Raw genomic sequence first — 21,913 nt, 5'->3', positions numbered from 1 at the left:
CAACCTGTCACTGAACAGACTCCTCTGGTTGTTTATGGCCGTGTGCAGAGGATGCAGAGGATGCCCAGCATGGTCCATAATGTCCATATTGCACCTTAATTTGTTTTTATATAAGTGTGTGGAATGAGTCTTCAGTTGAATGTTTTTTAATAGGCAAAAAATACTTAAATAAGTAAATGGCGAGTCGAATTTTTGTCTTTTTTTTTTCTATTTTTGCTGATCCGAAAATTGATCCGATCCGTGACTTAAAACCGTGATCCGATCCGAACCGTGAGATTTTTGATCCGTTGCACCACTAGTTTACAGACATGCATGTTTTTTTTCTTTTTCCTCCAGTTATCCACCATCGATTTCTCTGCAAACATCGACATCACCAAGATTCGACAGCTGAAGCTGGATGACATCCGAAGGTCCTATTTTTTTGTATCCTTGTTAAGAGCAGTCGCAACAATGTTAGTTCGCCGAAGCACAGAAGCGCATTGGGCTCATTAGAGTCTGTGGGTGATGTTCAGGCTGGATTTGATCAAATATTTTATATTACATTAAAAATGTAATATAAAAGTTTTTTATGTTTAAAGTGTACAATCGGACAAAAAAAAATCAACTTGGTTCATTCTCACATTGGGCATTACCTTGACTTCACCTTTTCTTCAGGTATTTTTTATAATAACAGCATTTTTTGGCACAGGAAACATTGCGTCCATAAACAGGTATATCCATCATAGTATTTTTGTGTGAGTGTGAGAGTGTCATACAGGAAGGGGATAAGAAAAAAAAGTCAGTTCTGACAAATTTCTTTTCTATGCACTATATGTTTTGCACCAAACATAGAGGATGTTAGTGTGTATATTCTACAACACGAGGTCTATTTTCTTCTCTGAAAAGTTAAAGATTCTAGTCTGGTGTCTGTAGTCACTTTGTGTACTTCTGTTTCCCTTTGCCTAGTTTTGACCCAGCATCTGTTTATTGTTTCCTCACTGTTTTCAACCCTTTCATAATGGGAGGGTTGATGATGTGGAAGGTACTGTACTCTTAAACATTTCCTTTTTGTGATATGTATTGTGCTTCCCCAAAAGGGGAAGGAGTCTTGCACATTATGACAAGTCATGATCTATTCATATTCTGCTTGAGAAGTAAGCTTAAATACGGTTTAACCTGCCTTTCTTTTTCGCTCATGTTAATTTGTTTTAACAGCCATGACCTAGCCCATTAATTTCTGTATCTTTTTTTACATTTATTGTACGGAGAATTTAGGCAGACAGATTTGTAATAGAAATTTTAGCATCATACGTCTAAATGAGTTTATATAATAATGTGTTTATTTTGAGTCATTTAATAGAATCCTGCATTTCCTTAAATTGTCATCTGTTCTTCCAGGTTATCATTCCATTCATCATAGTTATGTGTACATTTGAGACCATCCAAGTTGCAACACAGCTATCATCAAGGAGGTAACACTTCGCTTCCTCATCTAAAATTATAAATTTAGTCTTTTAATTCTTGAATTAACTCTTTGAATTTGTTGGAAACGTTGAATCACTGATCTGATTCTGTCTGTAGAGTTAAAGTACGTTCTTTTTGCTTTGTTAGACATGACTCTTAAACCTTGAGGCATCTAAAATAACTATAGTAAATGGCCCAGGATCTTCTAGTTCCTCCTTCATTGTGCATGAAAAGGTTTAAATGCACTGACCAATGTGTGCTCCTTAATGTTTAAATCTCTCTTATTTTTATTTTGCAGTTTGTTCCTCATCGTCCTGGTTATCTCTGACTTGATGGCTCTGGTAATGCAGGTTTAATGTTGATCTTTTATAAAAGACTTTCTCTCGTCCACTGTTAAGCAAACTGCACATGAGGCTCAAATAGATTTTAACTCACTCTTGCTCTCCTCAGCATTTTTTCTTCATGGTGCAGGACTATGGCAGCTGGTTGGACATTGGCACAAGGTAATGAAACTTGGACATGCATTTAAAACCATGTCTTATCAATCTCTTGTTTGGGTGTCTGCGATGCATCGAAAACATGCTAAGCTTCCTCTGTCTTTTGCAGCATTAGTCACTATGTGATAGTGATGTCAATGACGATCTTTCTCATGTTGCTGAGTGTGGTTACACATGTTCTCACTTCACAAAGACTCGTCCTGTGGAGGCAACGCAAGATGCACTTCCCCTAGTAAATGTTACCATGTGTCTTAAACACGATATTTATCAGTGTACCTATTTAACTGTCTTATTTCAGATATGTTTTATGTTTTGTCATATTGTTTTAATTTTTTTTATAGATAAAATGGAAAATAATCTTAGGAACCTAAATAATGCGATACCTTTTTTGTAGAGTGGCCTAAGACCTTTGCACAGTACTGTGTTGTGTTCTTTGGTACAAATGCACTCAGTCTTAGTTTCATTTGTGAATTTGTAATAGGCTGCTGCAAATATGACTGTGAATTGGGTTTTTGATGAGGGTGTTGATTTGCAACATAATACAATGGGACTGTACCTCAGTAAGAAAAAACTTTGGCCACATGTTGCTTGTCACATTTAAATATTTTACTCTGTACATGTTTCTCTGAAAGGGTTAAATCGTGTAAACAAATGAGGAAAAGCATTAGTAATGATAATTGATTTATGAAACACATGCAAAAAGCAAACAAATGCTTTTGTGTGTGTTATTCTGCTTTTTCATGATTTCATGCTGCTACGATAAATGGTCTGGTGAAAGTATGTAACATGAGACTTCATAATGCTGCCTAAAATGTATGTTTCTTTAGTGTGAAAAGGGATGTTTTAACTTATTTTGACTACGTGTGTATCAATAAAACTGAAGGATTGGCGTGCAAACGTGTGTTTAAGAGAATTTAATTGTCGCGTAAAAACTTGAGTTGCAAATTGTTGACTTTTTCCATCATTTTAGACGTTTGGTTGTCTTCGCAACAGTGCATATTAGTAAAGATGACCTATTTAAACAAAATCAAAAATCAAACTGACAGGGAATTCTTAAGGAGTGACGAGAGGTTCTTTAACATCTAATGGAGTGTGGTGTCAACATCTGGCAGAATCAGGGCCAGGAAGGTGCAGAAGTTGGTGGGTAATTGTGCAAAAAGGCTGGGGCAACAGTTTTTAGGACAAGGGTTCTTTTTGCAATGAAAACAAATGATTGAACACTTTAATATTTGGCCCTCTATGCACTAGTAGTGCAGTAGAGCTACATTTGTTCAAAAATAGACATCAGTTGGACTTAAAGCTAACTAGAAAAAAATAAAAGATGAGGTAAATGTTCTTAAAATAAGCGCAAACCTAAATCAGAATATAACAGTATTAATTGTTTACTGTGTGCGGTTATACGCAGGTTAAAATAAACCAACCTTTAAAAAACCATCGATGTTGGACAGCGTCGGTAGGTAAATGTTTGCAGCATGCACACTAAGCTTGTGGTCGGAGTGATGCGAAGGTGTTTTCCTGTTTAGTAAAGTGGACTGTGGTGTTAATTGGATCTTTTATGTTGACATCTTTGCAACTGTGGTGCAAAGTCAAAAGCTTATAAATTCCTATGATATTAGTTGGAATCACAATATACAATGTGCTGTATATGTCATATGACTTGTAACTTGTCTTTGCACTTTGTTGTTACTAAACAAATCTGTCAACATCACAGCTAGCATTACCACATCCTGACTAACTTCTCTTTTGAATAAGCAAGTAGATGACTTTGTCTAGCAAGCGCAAAAGCAAATGTTTCAAAGTTGTAACCAGGTTCAAAAGTATTTGGATGATGCCAAATACTGCCTCTCTACAGCAGAGTGGTGTTAGGATGTGAGTGCAGACTTTCAGCTTTGTTTAATAACTGGTTTCAAAAAATAGTTATTTACAAATCATTAACTGTTCTGAACTCTAGAACACCCCCCCACCACCTAGACATTGCCACATGCCATCACCCCTCCCTTGAGATTTTGCAGTCACCTTCAGCTTCTGCTTGTTTTGTGTTTTCACCCTTGTGAAAGTTTTTTCTGAACTTAGACAGCTCAGCGACTCCAACCGATGTCTGCGATCTTTGAGGCCTTTTTGGTATCTTGAGCTCACCAGAGAATTCCTTATTTTAAAGAACGTAGCGCACTGTTGATTTGTCCACTCCCAAAGTTTTTCTACTTTCTCTCCGATCTTTTTATTTCGTTTTTTCATCCTAATGATGACCCTTATATAAAGAATTCCAGTGAATGCCTACCAAATGAAATTTCAGTGCTAGGTCATTTTTCTGTTTAACATGTGATGGAATAAAGCAGACCTCACTTGACCACAAAATTACTTACCAGTCAAGTGTGCACATACTTTTAAAGCTTCTGAAAATGGTTCGCTGTGTATAAAAATGGCTGTAATTCCCTAAAATATTAATGTAATACTTTGGCTAAACTTTTCTGGAAAAAAGCTGAAAGTCTGCACTATAATCACATCTTGATTGTTTGATATAAAATCCACTATGTTAGTGTACAGAGGCAGAATTTAGAAAAAAAAAAAAAACACAAACTGTGCCACACTCCAAATAATAGTGGACTTAACTGTGTTCTTGCAATCGACAACAAGTTGTTATCTAAGGTGTAAGAGATGCAAGAACATTAAAGTGAAAAAGTATAAACTTTTTTGTTTGACATGCATGCCTAATATGTTGCATTAATCTGTTGCTTTTGCGAATAATCGAATCATTTCACAGTGCTTTTAACTACTACAACAACTTCTTATCGTCTATATTTCACTTTAAATGTCAAAGTGAAGAGTGCATTTAGAGAAAAATGAGGAAGTAAGCAGCCCTGTGTTCCTGTGTGCTGACATGTGTTTACAGCAACCTCCTGTTTCTGACACAGTATGCAAAGTAGATGGTGGTTTCTTACAACACTCACACGCAGGCTCACAAAGGCTTCATTTTCAGAACCTTAACTTCCACCGAACGTTGGCAAACTTCCACTCTTACTCTCTGTCTCACACACATGCGCGCATTCAAAGGCACATGCGTGAATGCACTCAACCAGAATCCGTTTTTTCTCAGCTTTTCTCTTCCTCTGCGACACTGTGAACATACCGCTGCTGGATATAATGTGATCTACTCCAGAGGACACACGCACACACAGAAGAGTACTCGGCATACAGTTCTTCACTGACCGAAGCGCAAGTAAGTTCACTGATAAACGATAGTATCTCTGGCTTGGACTTTGTGTTTTCTCATCATGTTCTTTCCAGTGTTGTGGTGCTCCTTTAATGGTTAATGTGGGCCATATGGTGTCCTTCAGTGGTTCCATTATTGGTTAAATGGTCTATCTGTATTTCTTAATTCTTGAGACACCTTTTTTAGTTAGTCTTACTAACATGTTTGGTGTGTGACATAGCCACATGTTTTTAGTCTTGTTTCATCACCCGAAGACAAACAAGCCCTTAAAATACATTAAATCAGTCATTCTTATTTTTTTCAATACAGCCTTGTGTTTTCTTTCTCTTTTTATAACACCCGTTTTTAATCATTTTTGGATACACTTCATTTCCATTAACTCTTCACACCTGCCTGTCTTCCTGTTCTAATGTCTCTTACTCTTTCTTACTCAATTTCCTCTTCTGTTTAGGATGACTTCGACATTAAATGGGACCACACTATCTCCAAACCAAAGTTCAACAATGACCACACCCTCAGTTTCAGAGAAAGATGAACTAGAAGAGTACCACACAGCCCTCTTGGTCATCTACACTGTGGTCCTGATCAGTGGTACAATTAGCCTTACCATGATGATGCGCATCATGAGATCCACCACAACTTCCACCACGTCAATTGCCGTACTCAACCTGATCTTCACTCACTTCATCTTCCTGCTAACGGTTCCCTTCAGAATCTACTATTACGCAGTTCATGAATGGGAGTTGGGCTATGAATGGTGTAAAATAACCAGCAGCATGATCCACATCCACATGTACATGTCTTTTGTCCTGTATGTGATTATCCTCATCACCCGTCTGTTGACGTTCTACAAGAAAGCTTGCCAGGTGGCGTCCTTTCACAGGATGCATGCATGCATTATCAGTTTTCTGGTGTGGATTATTGTGCTGATCACTGTCCCTTGCATCATCCATTTTAAGTATGGCAAAGACCATGACAAAAATGCCACTCGTTGCTTCCAGTTTGGAAAATCTATAGAATCTGTTCTGATTTTGAACTACCTGACAAGCATATTGATTATAGTCATTGCCATTGTGTTGACAGCCTTCCAGGCCAATGTCCTATGGGTTTTATACAAGAAGCATCGGGAGGGATGCACCTTTCAGCAGGAGTTCGGAGCTCAGCTGAAGAGCCTGTGCTTTGCGCTAATCATGGTCATCTGCTTCATTCCCTACCACATTTTTCGACTGTCCTACTTAAACAATATAAAAGAATTAGAGGGTACAAATGAAATATTTCTGAGCATAACCACTTTTAACTGTTTGGACATGCTTACTTTCCTGGGGAGGAGGTCCTGTAACATGTGCTTTGTAGGAAAAGCTGCTTAAAAGCGGGTGGTACTGTGTTTGCTTCACTTTTTTTTATGCCTGTCAGGGTTCTGGTACAGTTCCATAAATTTAAACAATTTAATCTTATTGCTTTTGAAGTGTTTGAAATAGCATAAAAAATTATTAAAAAACAAATTTTATCATAAAAATTGCACATGAAAAAAAAAAAGACTGTGCAGACAACTGCGAATGACGCATAAACACTGGTTCTGATTATAAGCTTAGGTTCGACTTTCAGTTTCTAACAATAAATATTGACCTTAGTCAGACAAAACATTCCCTTAGTGGCTTATTTGGCTTCAAGTCTTTCAGATCACTTTACATTTGAACATAATTTAATATATACAGAGTTTCAAAAAATAAAACTGACAGACCTTAGTTATGCTTTTGCACTTTTACAATTTTTGTACCATTGACTGACACACACACACACACACACACACACACACACACACACACACACACACACTTTTCAAGCTGTGCTTTTTTTAACTATTACTGTTGTTATTACTATATATGTGTACTGTGTCACAGCAAGCCGTGTTTTTATTCATGAGAACATTTAAGGACTTTAAAACTGTCTTTTGATTTTATTTCCTAATGCAGGCGCTCTTGCAATTTGCTGGTTTGTGCTTATAATAGAAAGGCTTCATACTTGGAATTTATAATGTTAGACTATGAAATTGGAGATCTCAGGATATTGTTTCTGTAAATCTGTGTACAAGGACTCTAAGTGGAAGTGAATACTTTTTAACTGTATTTGCACTTAACAGTTAAATCCTGTGTACATAGCCGATGTGAAGAAGAGAAATAAATGCTGTAAATTGTTATGTCTCCCCCATTATTTTGTGAAACATTATCTCAAACCTTTTTTGGGTCTCAGAGGGCACACACACCTACACACACACACAGACTCACACCTGGTGATCTTTTCCTTTTCAGTTTTATGGTCCTGGGTTACTGTTTAACATCCCCACCCTAGTTTGAGTTTGTTTAGTAAATCGATCTAATGACAGGGCTATGGTGGCGCCATCCAATGTGTCGCTTTCTGAATTATAGGCCGCTCAGCTCTCCAACCTTCCCTTTTAACGTGGTTGAACACCTTTACTATTTTCCCATGCTCAGTGTGACTTAGTCCAATGACACACTGAGGGGCTCAGGGCTGCTAGCTGTCGGAGAACAACGGTACACCTGGATAAATGCACATCCCGGACAGAAACAGAAACACAGGTAAGCCAAACATTTCTTTTTAAGTACACTGTCGCTGAAATTCAAATGGTTCACATCAGACTAAGAAGAGTAGAAGAAGTGTTGTTTTTGCTGTAGTGGGAGTGAAGGTTACCTTTGGTAGTTTTTCAAGGAAGTTTGTGAATGCGATCCCTTAAATCACGTGGTTTCTGTATTATGGTGGCAATGGTTGGACTCCTTGTTCGCACAAACGGCATCTGCTGCTATGTCCTGTAGCCAGTACTCTGTATCTGCAGGCATTTTGTAAAAAGCAGATAAGAAATACTAACTTTGCAACATGGGCTTGCGCTGATCGGGCGATAACCCATTTCATCTGCAGAAAGATGGTAATCTGTTCATGTGGTGTTTTTCTTCTACTATCACTGCATTTAATGTCCAATAGGACGATTCCATTTCTATAATGCAGTTCTATAATGAATTGATCTGAAGGAGGCGGAAGTTTTGCTCTTTATTTTTTTTACTATTTACAAGAACATGCAACGCCTGTGTGAACAAAACTACTTGTTTTTTGCACAAACCTTGACAATACATGAAGTATACACATATTGAGAAAAAAGAAACAACTCTTAGTTAATTTTTTAGCCCAGATTGCAATGGGATTGTTTTGCTGAGGCATTCCCAGAGTTGTTGATTGACTTTTGAGGCTGTGCATATCGGTCTGCCCTTTACTGTTCTGCTGTTCTGTTAGACTTAACTATAATGTGTAAACCCACAGGACGCACTTCAGCTGAATTATTGATTTGTATTTTTTTAACATTTTTTTTTCAGCTTGCATATACAGTAACGCTAACTTTTCACTGTGAAGAGTGAGAGTTGCAAAACCATAGTTAACTATTTATTTCATGCATCTAGTCTCTTGCATGTTCTCTTCCTCTCTTTTGCAACACATAAAAAAGAAATACTGTGTTAAAGATGTACAGTTTTAGGAGTGAATACTACTGAACTGCGTACTTAACTGTTTCCAGAGTATCAGGAAGTAAGGGTTTACTAGAGTCAGTAATCGAGGCTGATTGTCATCTGTGACTATTAAAACCTAGTCTAAATAGAAGCGACAGTATTATGGCCAGTTCACACAGATATAGCCTCTTAGCTGTGGGTTTTATGGCCACAAAAGGCTTTTGGTTGCTAGGCAGATGCAAGCTTTCTCAGACATGTCCTGCAACAAGCCACAATACCTTTTTAGTATTACAACTGTTTCTATGAATGTGATTCTCATACATTAAAATCTTTTTAATTTAAATTTACGTCTAGGCTGATCTGCTTCTATATTATATTTTCTTTTTTTGCCAGGTGGCAGAATAGGCTTTCAATGTATCTGAGAGATCAACAAAATTAACAACCTACTGTAAAACAACACAAGCAGCTGATCACCCTCGCTGTTCCAAATGTTGTAGCTTCCTTAGTGCAAATCAGAAAGTGCTTTCTTATGTATTCAAAATGAAAAAGAGGGGAAAGATCAAAGGCACTCATCATTACAGAAATAAAGACCTCAATTGCTGTGCTTTCTGTCCTTGCTCTTAAGAGTGGAAGGTGAAGCTTTAAAAAAAGCCTTTTAGAGCGTTTAGGCTGTTCTGGATTAAAGATTTTTTTACTTTTGAGTGAACATTGATTTTTCTTTCTATCTACAAGCCTAAAAGCACGATTCTTTGTTGTCTATTAAACTGTAATCACATAAGAACCTTTATTAGAAACTAACATGGAGCATCTGCGTTTACCCTCATGCCTTTATACAGACTAAATGTGACCGTAAGGATGCAATTCTTCATCTTCCCTTTCCACAAATGTGATGAGTCAGGAGTCCTAACGTTACTACCTGGTTAAAATGTAATCTCTCTATAATCTCTCTATCACATCGCTCTCTCTCTCTATCGCCTCTTTCTCTTAGTCCCTACGCTTCCAATATTATAGAATATATCTGTTATTACCATGCAGCCAAGTGCTAATAGTGTTTTCTGTCATGTGTGCAATATTGTTGCCTAAACTGACCACACCATACCTGCACATATATGACGAACCCCTCAGACTGGGCCATTCACTGCTGATTTAGGGCATCAAATCTCCTATGACACTGCCTCTTATCATTTACAGTCTTCACAGCACAATGCCTCAAGCTGATTACCTTTAACCCACACGATAAGAGTTAGTGTAATGAAACCCCTGATTTAAATGGGTGGGTTAGGCACATGTTGATGGATTCATGCAAAGGTGGTCATATTATGTTTTTAACATCCCTGACTGAAAATAGGAGGGTAACACCTGTTCAATTTGCACTTTAGAGTCAATTTGTACTTACTAATCTTGTTTGGTTTTTTTTGTTTGTTTGGTTTTTTTTGTTTGTTTGGTTTTTTTGCAAATAATTATTCTAACTGATATGAAACCATAGACATTGATGACTGAGCTAAAAAACTATGAAAGAAGAAGAAATTAAAAGCAGTGTTGTTGGTGATGTTTAAAGTAGCAGTCAGATTATTTAGCAACTTGTAGTAGAAAAAGAGTAAATAAAGAGTTAAAAACAGTGGGTTGGGTGAACCCATGGTGTGTATGTGGATGCCTTAATGGGAGTTATCAGTGTTTTCTACTTCACTGCGTGTCCTTATAGATTATATCTGCTGAGGTGGTAGTGCTATTACTTCACCATTGATTAGATTAGGAAACCTGGGAAGGACACGCACAGTCACTCACACACACACACACACACACACACAAACACATACGTCAGATGCACATTCATACATGCTACTCTCTGTAAGAACAAACGCCTAAATTGTGCACATAGTGTGCAAGCGTTCTCCAAATAAATAAATAAAAGAGCAATGAAAGACAGAGGAGGGAAAGGAAATGTCTCTTTTCTCACTATCTATTCATCCCTGTGATAAGTGTATGAGAGAAGGGTAGATAAGTGAAGTGTAATAAGGTGAGAAGAACCCCAGCTCCTCCCCTCCTTATTGTTCAAGGCCCAATCAGATCAGATTATGGGTCTTTTATGACAGGGATCTCCCTTGTTATTTCTGAAAGAAATAGATGAAACAGAGGCAGGACTATAGGAAAAGAGAAGAGAAGAGAAGAGAAGAGAGAGAAAACCAGGCTCAAACAGGAATGAAGTATCCTCCTACTCCTCAGAGTAAAACTCTGTTAGATATGGAAGTAGCCAACTACTGTGAAGGCCTGGATCCTTCGTACAACACGCTGGGCTTTGAGCATGCAGAGGTACTCTATGTAGGACGAGGTAAGTGTGTGCAAATACAGACAGATTCACACCAAAACACAAACAAGTCAAGCACACAGAAAGACATACATTGAAAGATAGGCCACTCTCTCACATACTTATCAGGGCCTTTAGAATGATCTGATTGGGTCATCAGCCAGATTACTGGATGAGGAGTTGTGGCTGTTTGTTAAATAAGACAGTCACTGATGAAGTTTAGTGACAGCAGCTGAACGCAAATGAGTTGCTATTTGCAGAAAGAGGGGAAATGTGTTTGATGTGTTTGATATGCTCAAGTGCACTGCTTGGGAAACTCTGACTGATGTTTTAATACTGACTGCCAGTGTGTATGTGTGTCTTGCTTGACACCATTTTGTATAGTAAATCCCACTTGCCTGTTGTTGCCTGTGTATGTGTGTATGCATCATGAAAGGAAGTGTGTGTTGTGAAGGAAATAAAAGGGCTGTGTCAAAGTTTGAGGGGGACTAAATGAATGATAACCAAACAGTTTAGGCAGAAACTGCAGGAATGTGTCATAAAGATATTTTACTGGACAGCAAGCACAAATCTCTGTGATACACGGGCGTTACCTCAGCATGGAAGGAAAATTAGTCAAACATTTACTGTAGACACTCATTGACTCATTTAACAATGGCACTGGCCCGTGTGAGACCAAATGAGTTGTGCGCAGTAGAAATTTAAGCATGTATGTGTTCGATGCATCTTGAGTTTTTACTCGATCGACAGCAGGTTCCATTTAGTAGACTTTAACAGAACAACTTAGATGGAGGCAGCGATGATGGTGATGGTTTCTATTACAGTGACGATGCTGGTGCTGGTATAATGGTAGAGATTATGTTGATGATGACAATAAAGACATAAAAATAGAAATAAAGACAATGACAATCATGTTTTGTCATTAACAGCAATGTCTGGTAATACCAGACATCCTCCAACACAATGCACAACACATTCACCAGAGAAGTATCAGCAGTGTTATGGGTTTCCTTCAGTGATACATGGTTTTTGGGGGGTTTGGGGACATTTTGATATTTGTTATTTCTGGAGTAAGGCTTCACACAGTGACTAATTAACTAAACATTTTATACTTTAATTGCTCCCACGGAGGCAATACACTGAGAAGTTAAAGGAAAAAATCTAACCCCACAGAGGATGTAGCGGGTCTAATGGTGAAGGGGCATTTTGCTGACCTACCGAGTGGGACTTTTGAGTTCCTTTGGGGATAAAAGTCATTACAAAATCACCTTTAATCCGATGATCATTTCCTGATCAGAGTGGCCTCTTTCGTGATCCAAAAGCCCCCACCCACAGGGCTTTAGGGGTCACTGAATAGCTTGAAATGTGTGAAAATAATGTGAACTGTATGCTACGGTCTTTCATATCACCACATGGTTATTGGAGATTGGGGACCAAAGTGTCAAAATCTCCATCATCATCATAAAATGCACAAAGTGAATCACTTTTGAAAGAATGACGTGTGCATAATGCATATGCATTTGTATTTACCTGTGTGTGTTTTATTTTGTTTTTTTTGGTGCTCCAGACAGCATGCCGACAGAGCCAAGCCTGCCTGGTCCAGATGGGATCATTAGTAACTGTGCAATCTGTGGAGATAAAGCCACAGGGAAACACTATGGAGCCTCCAGCTGTGATGGCTGCAAAGGCTTCTTCAGACGCTCGATACGCAAGAGCCACGTCTATACCTGCAGGTACAGTTTGCAAAGATACACTGTGCAAGCATGAAATGCATAATGTGTGTATGCATGTGGGAAATATAAGAAATAGTTCATGCAATTGTCATAAATATCATCACAAATGTGCTTTTATACTCACGCACCCTTAAGATAATTTGCCAAAAATAGTGATAATTTGCTTTTTGTTTCAGGGTTGCATACTTTATTGTTGAATGATATGTCACAATTTTCTTGCTCTGATAACTTTGCATGTTCTGAAGGTTCAGCAGACAGTGCGTCGTGGATAAAGATAAGAGGAACCAGTGTCGTTTCTGCAGACTCAACAAATGCTTCAGAGCTGGCATGAAAAAAGAAGGTAGTGAAACCTCTTTTAAATGAGACGTGAAGTGAAATTGTTACACCTACATGCAGAGAATAGAGATAGAGTCTTCCTGATCTTTTATGTTTCTGCATATATGTCGCACAAAATTGTCAAACAAATTTTAATATTAGACAAAGATAACCTGAGTAAATACAAAATGCATTTTTTAAACAATGATTTCATTCATCTGTCAGATCAGATAAATCAAGAAAGTGAGAAGTGAAGTAGGCTGAAAGGTCACTTGCCTCAATTACGGTCAGAGTTCATGATTCAACAATAAGAAAGTGACTTGGCAATGATGATCTGGTCCTGCTCTGCTACTTCAGAACTTGAATGACTTGCCATAACTGATGGAACCATAAATTCTGCTCTTTACATAAAGAAGACCATCCGTTATCAGTCAAGCTTAAGTATTCTCAAGTTATGCAGCAGAACAATGATCCAAAACACTCCGGAAGTGTTTGGAGTGGTCTAGTCGAAGTCTGGACTCAAATTCTACTGAGATGCTTCGGCGTGACCTTAAAGAGGCTGTTCATGCTCAAAATGAAATGGAATAAAAATAGTTTTCCAAAGTGGGCCCAAGTTTTTCCACCGCGATGTGAATGACTCATTGCACAACTAGTTATTAAGTTTAGGGGCCATTTACTTTTCCACGTAGGGCCAAGTGGGTTTAGATAACTGTCAACCAGTATTTACCCGAGTTATCTTTGTCTAATATTAAAATTGGTTCCATCATCTGAAACATGTAAATGTGGCAAATATGCAAAAGGATAAGGCATCATGAAGAGGGCCAATCCCTCACAGCACTGTATGTACATTATATACACACTATGAAGGAGAAGTACCTTTCTTAGTGAAGTTTAATGACAAAGTGGAAAATTAAAATGAGAGAAGAAATTACTTCTGTCAGAGAAACCGACAACTGCTTCAAGATGGATGAAATGGGCTCTGCCATAAAACAGGTGTTTACTTAGTGTGTGTTTGTATTTATGAGGGGTATAACCTTGGTACAGAGTTTTACAACCCCTAATCATGTGTTATTTAAACATGTTGTTCTGGATTGTATCAGGTTAACGTTTGACTCCCTTTGTTGATGAGAGTCTGTAGTGCTATTTTTCCTAATTATTAACTGTCGTAGTGTATGCAGGCATCTCTTAACACTCATAAATTACTTAAAATTTAAAGCCTCAAAACTGGAAAACCAGGAATAAAGCTTCATTATTGTTACTTTGTTACTCTTTTTTTTGGGGGGGGGGCGGCTATTTGACTGGTAAAGTGTTGGAGATGTTGCTTCTTCACTGTTCCCTTTTTTAGATTGCTTCCTCTTTCATGCATACACACAGCCATAATTATGTTTGTGATATATTAGCTGTGCAGAATGAGAGGGATCGGATCAGTTCCCGAAGAAGTATCTCCGACTCCCAAGACCTTCCAACTATTACTATTTTGGCCCAAGCAGAATCATTGTCCCACCAGGTGATAATCCCTTTATGAATTTCTTATTTTAAATCTCTTTTATGTTTGTATGTTAGTTGATGAACTTTATCAGTAACATGAGTGACCTGTAACCTGCAAGCTGTTCAATTCCTCTTCTCCGGCAGAGCACTACTCCGGTTGGAATAGCAGACTTGTCAGAGCAGAAGTCAGCCACTGTAGGGGACATATGTGATTCTATGAGACAGCAGTTATTGGTGTTGGTGGAATGGGCCAAATATATTCCTACTTTTGGAGAACTTCCACTGGATGACCAGGTAACTGGCTGTTCTGCCTGATTTGCAATCTGTGACTGTGACATTTCTTCTTTGCATGTAATGAGTGTCATGCATACAGTACTGCGCAAAAGTCTTGAGCTGCCCCTCACTTCCTAATATATGATAGCAAATGGCTATAGCAATGTACTGTAACATCTAAAAACATACATGGAAAGACTTTGTACAGAGTTTGGACAATCCTAAGGAACTTGAAGTTTGGTATGACTGCCTTTAATATCCAATTCAACCTAAAATTTCTTGCCATTTCTTGAGGTAGTCTTAAAGGCCATTCTAAAGCTATTCTTTGAATGTTATGTTCTCAGTCCCAATTAAGTCACACTGCTTCAATAATGTTAAGGTCCAGGCTCTTGCAAGGCCAATCCATGTTTGACAAGATTCACAGCACCACTGGCTGAGAGCCTCCACCATAATTTACAGGTTTCTGTGGACAATCACTGCTGTGCCTGTCTCCTGATCTCCTTTGTATATATTGATGACACAGTCCAGTTCTTGCCCATGGCTTCTTGACAGCCACCTTTGCACTGAGGCTATTTCTACTAAGACTTGGTGAACAGCTGAAGGGCCAGATGTAGGGATGGGTATCGTTTAGGTTTTATCCAATACCAGTACCAAACCGGTACTTTTGAAACGGTGCCGGTGCTTAAATGGTGCTCGAACCGGTGCTTAAAGAATGGAGAACACAAAATTGGTCCAACAACCTCTCATGTTCAGCTGTTTTTTTGTAAAAAGATAACAATGTTAGCCTTTTCTGCAGCTATAGGGGATTTATGGTATCACTCTTGGATGGAAGCAGTGCTTAAACAATGCAAAAAACAAACTTTGTCCAAAAACCTCTCATGTTTAGCTGTTCTCCACTTTTTCTTTGGTCATTTTAGCCTTTTTGGCCAGGGTGAAGGGAGCATCTGCCATCAAACAAGAAGACAGCCGCATGTAACTACGACGGTGTTTGCTAGTTCACCTTACATGCATTAATTCAATAACGTGGTTAGCTTACACACGAACAACATTAAGCTACTCACGCAGAGAAGAACGGCTGCTGCTGCCATCATCATCCCTCATCATTTCTGCTACACTGGCCGGGCTACGGGCCAGGACTCTACTCTTCGGGTTCTTGGGGGATGTTACTAAATCCTGGTCCGATAACAGGCAACCCACCTGCAGTAGATGTGCACGGTGTGAAGTCTCGCAGCAAGCTATCAAATACGGCGCATTTCTCGGCTTTTAACAAAATGCTATACGTCGCTAGGTGTTTCATCAGATTCGAGGTGTTACCTCCTTTGCACAGTATCACCTTAAAGCACATGTTGCAGGCTGCTGAGTTTGCATCTTTTGCTGTGAAGTACAGCCAGAATTTGACCGCTTCGCCTTGGGCATTTTTAATCTGTAGCTCTGCTCTAAAAGAATGTAGGTACCTAGGTACCCGCCTACTACGCTTGCAAAGGTAAAATGATTGGCTAGAATCCAAAGTGTATGACATCTCAGGAAAAAAAAAGCACCGAAATAAAGCACCGAAATGTGCGCACCGGATACCGGTACCCATCCCTAGCCAGATGCACATTTTAGTTGCTGAGGTCCTTGCTGGAGTTTTCCTATTTCTTAATGACGTGACTTCAGTTACTCTTCATCTTCTGCACATACTGTTTAGGCTTGCCGCATCGTCTTTTGTCCTCCACCTGTACAGATTCTCTATGTTTTTACACACATCGCTGAGATATGCCAAATTTTCAAGTAACAGCTTTTTGAGAATCCCCTTGCAGGTGCAAAAAAATTATATATTTTATGCCTGTGAAACTGTGTTATCTTTGGCATTTGCCATAAATTCAACTAAGGAAAGGGGAAGAAATTGTGGGGGGTTTTAGGTTGCTAGCAACAAAGTGCTCAAAGATACAATTTAAAAGGGTTTCTTTTCCAGAGTTGTTATGTGTAGACAGAACATTGGTTAATCCCTTGAGTTACACTCCTTTTTTATGCTTGAATGATTCATAGGTCCGTTTGAAATAGCTTAACAAAAAGCAGAGCGAAACAAAACAAATAAACATTCCTCTGAAAACAGTCAGGTACAAAGCCCTTCAGACATCCTGGAGAACTATTGATTAAGACCACTTTAAAAAATTAGAAGCAAGCACTTGGAACCAAAATATAGAGAAATGAGGGTGGACTCAGGACATTTGTACAATACTGTACTTATTATCTCATGCCTGGTTTTGGAAACTAATTTTCAGCACTTGTTGATGTGCGAGGTTTGAAAACAGAATATTTGAAGGTAATGATTAAATTTGAGGCATTGTTACATTGTTTCTGTTCTTTGTTTACCTGTGTGTGTTTGTCCATAGGTGAGCTTGCTTCGGGCTCATGCTGGTGAACACCTCTTGCTTGGGGTTGCCAAAAGGTCAATGCCATTCAAGGACTTCCTGCTTTTAGGTAGAAACCAATGACTAGAAAGGCCTCTTCCTTATGTGTGGTGAAGTCATGTGGACTTAGAATGATTAACTAAAGCTTTCTGTTTCTCTGTGACTTCAAAAGTTTTTCTTGTAAATTACATTATTCATTATCGATACATCATACTGTAAGCAACTACAAACAATCAGGCACTTTTATACTTCTTAAGATCTCCACACCTATTTTCCATAGCCCATTGCCCTGCCTAAAAGAGAGTCTACAAGTTTATCTGAAGGAAACAAAAATCCACCTGGCTCCAAAAGCACATACCACAGCGCTCCACCTCATACACACCCATGTTCAGTACCTACTTCATCTCAACACTGCCGCTAACTTTATTCACTGTCCCTGCAGGTAATGGCTGTGTGATCCACAGAGATAGTCCTGAACCAGAGATCTGTAGGGTAGCCAACAGAGTCCTGGATGAGCTGGTGCAGCCCTTCCAGGAAATACAAATAGATGAAAACGAGTTTGCAGCACTCAAGGCTATTGTCTTTTTTGACCCAGGTAATGAATAAAAAGTGGCATTTAACCCCAGAACCAGTAAAAATAGTAAACCACAGATGATGACAGACATCACAATCAATTTGAACAGACGATTTTATCTTGTCTGCATTGCCTTTTCTGCCCATATCCATCTTTCCCAACATGTCCCGGCTAGATTTCCCCTCAAAGTTAGGTCCCAATCCCTCTCTTGCCTCTTTACGTTACCCTAGTGTGACCACAATCCCTGCCCCCATGTTTTGTTACTCCCTCCCTTTTCTATCCCCTTCACTAAATCCTTCATTTTGCACTTCATGCCAAAGTTTGACCATAATCATTCCATCAATTCCACTCATATCCGCAATTCCATCCATGATCTTTCCATTTTTATTTATTTATTTATTTATCCTGTGCTGCCCCGTCCCTCAATCCTGTCCTATATCCCTTCCCCGCCTTAACGCAACCCCCCCTCCTTGCTTTGCCTTCCATTCTGCAGATGCAAAGTCTTTGCGGGATCCTTCGAAGATTAAGACCATGCGACTGCAGGTAGGTCAAGCATTTGACCTTTCTAGATTGTTGCGGGACATCTGGTCGTTCTAGGATATTTTTTTCTTTTTTTAAATTTTCAGTCATGTAAATGATTTTGATTTCAAAAGCAACCATCCTGTCAATGTCAACCTCAATGTCATCATGTATTTTTCTTTTAATTTATGCACATCTTCTTTCAATATGTCAGCAAAATTAAAGAAAAATGGATTTTGCTTATAATGACAGTGACATGTGACCACATAGGGACTCTGTGTTTGTGCGTGCGCACAGGTTCAGATGAGTCTGGAAGACTACATTAATGATCGTCAGTATGACTCCAGGGGTCGTTTTGGAGAGCTGTTACTCCTGCTGCCCACCCTGCAGAGCATCACCTTGCAGATGATCGAACAGCTCCAGTTCATTAAGTTTTGCGGCCTGGCCAAGATAGACAACCTGTTGCATGAAATGCTTCTAGGAGGTGAGATTGGCTGATGTCTGTGCTTGTAAATGTGCAGAAAAAACAAATTTGACCTTGAGCACTACCACCAAATCCTCTGCTGAAATTTCTCAGTGCAGAATTATGAAGCACTGCGGAAAACGAAAAGAATACTTGCTTGAAAGTTTTCTAGTTTATATACAGGAGGCAAAAAGTTTTACACAATAACTTTGTACAATACGCATTTATATTTATATTACGTTAAGCTGAAATAGAATAAACCGGGTACATAAGATGCTGCTAGGGACATCTGCAAACACATCTAAATGTATATAAATACGGGAAATCTGAAGTTAAAGCTACAGTGCATCAAATATATTCTCAGGAGGGCCATGACAGACAATTGAAGCTTGAAACATAAACTAAAAAGTCATCTCCAAAAATGTTTTCCAGTTTTCACCATATATGCTTAAAAAAAACCCTCCATGATATGACAACCCGACTTAAAAGAAAGAGCACAGAAATAGCTGCACTTGTTGCATTTGCCAGCATCTTGTCAGAACGTAGAACGAAACCACACACAAAACGCAGTGATAAAAACTCTCAGGCTATTCAAATTCTGTTAAGATGACATTATATTTAGCAATGAGTATGATCAAGCAAAACTGAAAGACAAAAGGAAATTGCACAAAGATCCTGTATAGCTTATAAACATCTATAAAAAACAATGTGTCTTCTCATATCAAGTAATTTTTTTAGCTTTACTCATGAATGGCACAGACATATATGTATATATAAACTTGTTTAAACAGAAAGAAAGACAGCTTACAGGTTATGTTAGTATGTCTAGTAATAATCACCAAAAACAGACAAAAATGTAACCTGTAATTTTTTTAAAAAGTGCTTTAGGGGATTTTTTCTACAATAATTTAAGATCACAATTGTAGCCTCATGGTTTCACATCCTGCCTTTGGTCTTTTAACTTCAAACTGCTGCCGTCATAGTAATTCATTTATATTTTAAAGAAATGTTGTATATATAATACAGGAATCATTAACAACACCCACATAACCAATATGAAAAATTAAGTCTTACATAAAAACTTTTTGCAGTACTTACAGCTTCTTTAGCTTTACTTGAATGAAATGTCACCTGTTAAGTTAAGCTGTTAAGCTGTGATATTTATGGACCATATTTCTTATTCTTTAATCTGTATTCAGTGGTGACTCGAACAGAACATTGATTCAAATTTTCGTGACCGTGAAATCATGTACGGGCGACATACACGTATCGGAGAACATAACATGGCATCCTCTGGGGAATGATGAAGTGAACATGATACACCAAAATCAAAAGAACTGGGACTTACTGTATATGTGACAATGTCTGTGCAAAGGTTCATTCAGGTTGGCCCATCTTTTTAAAAGGAAATAGGATATCTACACACATACAAACAAACTAGCTGAAAATTCAGTGAGTTAATATATTTTAATGTGAACAGACCTCTCACCTGTAGAAACACTCAAAAACCTAACTGCTTTGCAACTGTAATATGGTAAAAGCTGAATAAAAGTTAGTCTGGTTACAACAGCATATATGTTTAATTTTACTGAGTGGTATACATAAATAACATAGTCTCTACATTTACAGGGGATGGTAGGCAGTAGCCCAGACTACTGAGGTCGATGAGAGGGGGTCCAACTTTCAAAATTTTATCACTGCATTTAACTTATTTAGCAGTACGTAATTATACATTTATTATTACATTTAATTATACATTTATCTGACATGGCAACACAGTTTAAAGGGGGCAACAAGGAGTGGCAATCAAATTTCAGGGAGGTAGTGCCACCCCGGGTGCCCCCTTTATCCACACCCCTGAACATAAAGTAGCGCATGAAACAAAGTAGGAAGAAATCTGCAAAATTACTCTGGTTACAACTTCATCACTGTGTGTTGAAGTTTATTTGCACCTGTGTTATATTTTAAGGGCTTGCAACAGAACCCACACACCTGCACCATTCAGCACACACCCAGCTGGCCCAGGACCCTGTGACTGGACACACATTGGTCATCAGTACCATGCCTGTCAATCACACTCCACAAATAGGTAAGTTTCTGGATGCTATCAGTTAACACACACAAATAAAAATGCATGCAGTCATGTAAAGTGCATTCAGTAACACTGGAGCAAACGTGACATACACACAAACAAACACACACTTTATCTTATCTAAAGAGTGTGTCCAAAAACTTTTTTTTTTTAAATTATGCTTCAACAAAGTAATTAAAATCTGTAATATATATGTATGTATATCACACAACCCTATAAATGTTGCTTTGTCCCTGTCTCTTTTCCTGCAGCCTCTCCAGACACTCCCATCCCATCGCCCCCGCAGGGTCCTGCACCGGAAATGTACAAACATTTTCCCCAGCCTGTTTGTCCTCCAGCGAGCCCTTCACCTTCTGCACAGACAGACCCCTGACTCTTTCCTGCATTATGTCAACGAATCTGACAGCAGATCAGTTTCCTTGCCCCCTGTTCATTATCCAGGCATGGTATGAAAATTATGACAGAAATCTCTGTTCAGTGTCAACAGTTAGACTTTCCTACCCCATGACTCCTGGAGCTCCTGATACAATATCCTAACCGGTTATGTGCACCACATTTCAAGGTTTTATTTTCTTACAGTGGCAAAACTCACAAAAGAAAAGCACAATGTTTATGCAGTCTTTTTCAGGTACAACCCTGTCTGTGTGTGTCTGCGTGTGTGTCTATGCTTATTTGCTTATTTCCTGGCACCAGAGTGTTTGGCAGCGCAGACTCTGGGTATCCTGATCAGGCGGCGCAGTCAAACATTGGTGCTCATTTTAGCACAAAATTGTATTTGCCTTAAAACACGCTCAGACCATGTCTTACCCATAGTCATCACACCGCAGCAAGAATGATACGTGTGCTTCCACTGTAGTCACTGATATGAAAGAGGGATTGTATTTAAGTTGCGATGATGGCACAGCAGCAACTTTATTATTCATTTAAATCTCCAGACTTGGCAGCAGGATCCGTCAACTAAAGGCATGTTCTCTGTTTTTCTGAGTATCACACTAGAAAGCTATTTCTCAGAGATTTAACAGTGAAATCATCTGGAGTAATGCAGCTGTCCCCAGGATGAGTTCCGAGCTCCATCAAAATACGTTCGCACACACA

At 38.7% G+C, this 21,913-nt stretch overlaps 3 protein-coding genes across 7 annotated transcripts in view; all 3 read left to right on the top strand.

The window, feature by feature from the left end:
• The window catches only part of pign (phosphatidylinositol glycan anchor biosynthesis, class N), a 17,172-nt gene extending 10,631 nt beyond the window's left edge, over nucleotides 1-6,541 (top strand). For 4 of the 5 annotated variants that reach the window (XM_013915637.1, XM_013915633.1, XM_005722477.1 and 1 more), the window contains exons 23-29: nucleotides 337-423; nucleotides 655-710; nucleotides 946-1,021; nucleotides 1,378-1,451; nucleotides 1,742-1,784; nucleotides 1,894-1,946; nucleotides 2,050-2,830. In XM_013915637.1, the coding sequence (XP_013771091.1) occupies nucleotides 337-423; nucleotides 655-710; nucleotides 946-1,021; nucleotides 1,378-1,451; nucleotides 1,742-1,784; nucleotides 1,894-1,946; nucleotides 2,050-2,173 (513 nt within the window). In that variant the 3' untranslated portion in view covers nucleotides 2,174-2,830. Of the gene's footprint in view, nucleotides 1-336; nucleotides 424-654; nucleotides 711-945; nucleotides 1,022-1,377; nucleotides 1,452-1,741; nucleotides 1,785-1,893; nucleotides 1,947-2,049; nucleotides 2,831-5,034; nucleotides 5,158-5,602 lie in introns of those variants that run through there. The other variant, XM_013915641.1, reaches the window with a different exon arrangement.
• On the top strand, nucleotides 5,655-6,518 carry gpr141 (G protein-coupled receptor 141). The gene has a single exon (XM_005722794.1). The coding sequence runs from the start codon at nucleotides 5,655-5,657 to the stop codon at nucleotides 6,516-6,518; it is 864 nt and encodes a 287-aa protein (XP_005722851.1).
• A 4,321-nt stretch (nucleotides 6,542-10,862) lies between the features above and the next one.
• Nucleotides 10,863-21,191, top strand: hnf4g (hepatocyte nuclear factor 4, gamma). The gene is made up of 11 exons (XM_005722793.1): nucleotides 10,863-10,992; nucleotides 12,536-12,701; nucleotides 12,947-13,041; nucleotides 14,417-14,523; nucleotides 14,649-14,798; nucleotides 17,153-17,240; nucleotides 17,613-17,765; nucleotides 18,238-18,287; nucleotides 18,561-18,747; nucleotides 20,696-20,815; nucleotides 21,070-21,191. The coding sequence occupies exons 1-11, from the start codon at nucleotides 10,863-10,865 to the stop codon at nucleotides 21,189-21,191; spliced, it is 1,368 nt and encodes a 455-aa protein (XP_005722850.1).
• Nucleotides 21,192-21,913: the final 722 nt, after the last annotated feature.

The sequence above is a fragment of the Pundamilia nyererei genome, unplaced genomic scaffold (assembly GCF_000239375.1).
Source record: "Pundamilia nyererei isolate P.nyererei 1_Seehausen unplaced genomic scaffold, PunNye1.0 scaffold00007, whole genome shotgun sequence".
Taxonomy (NCBI): domain Eukaryota; kingdom Metazoa; phylum Chordata; class Actinopteri; order Cichliformes; family Cichlidae; genus Pundamilia; species Pundamilia nyererei.
This window is presented reverse-complemented; position numbering and strand designations above follow the sequence as displayed.

Bases quoted from the DNA above. Each gene is read 5' to 3' on its own strand.
- hnf4g (XM_005722793.1), top strand. From the start codon at position 10,863: ATGAAGTATCCTCCTACTCCTCAGAGTAAAACTCTGTTAGATATGGAA. The intron at 18,288-18,560 runs GTAGGTCAAGCA...GCGTGCGCACAG, and splicing joins TTAAGACCATGCGACTGCAG to GTTCAGATGAGTCTGGAAGA. The intron at 18,748-20,695 runs GTGAGATTGGCT...TTATATTTTAAG, and splicing joins GCATGAAATGCTTCTAGGAG to GGCTTGCAACAGAACCCACA.
- gpr141 (XM_005722794.1), top strand. From the start codon at position 5,655: ATGACCACACCCTCAGTTTCAGAGAAAGATGAACTAGAAGAGTACCAC.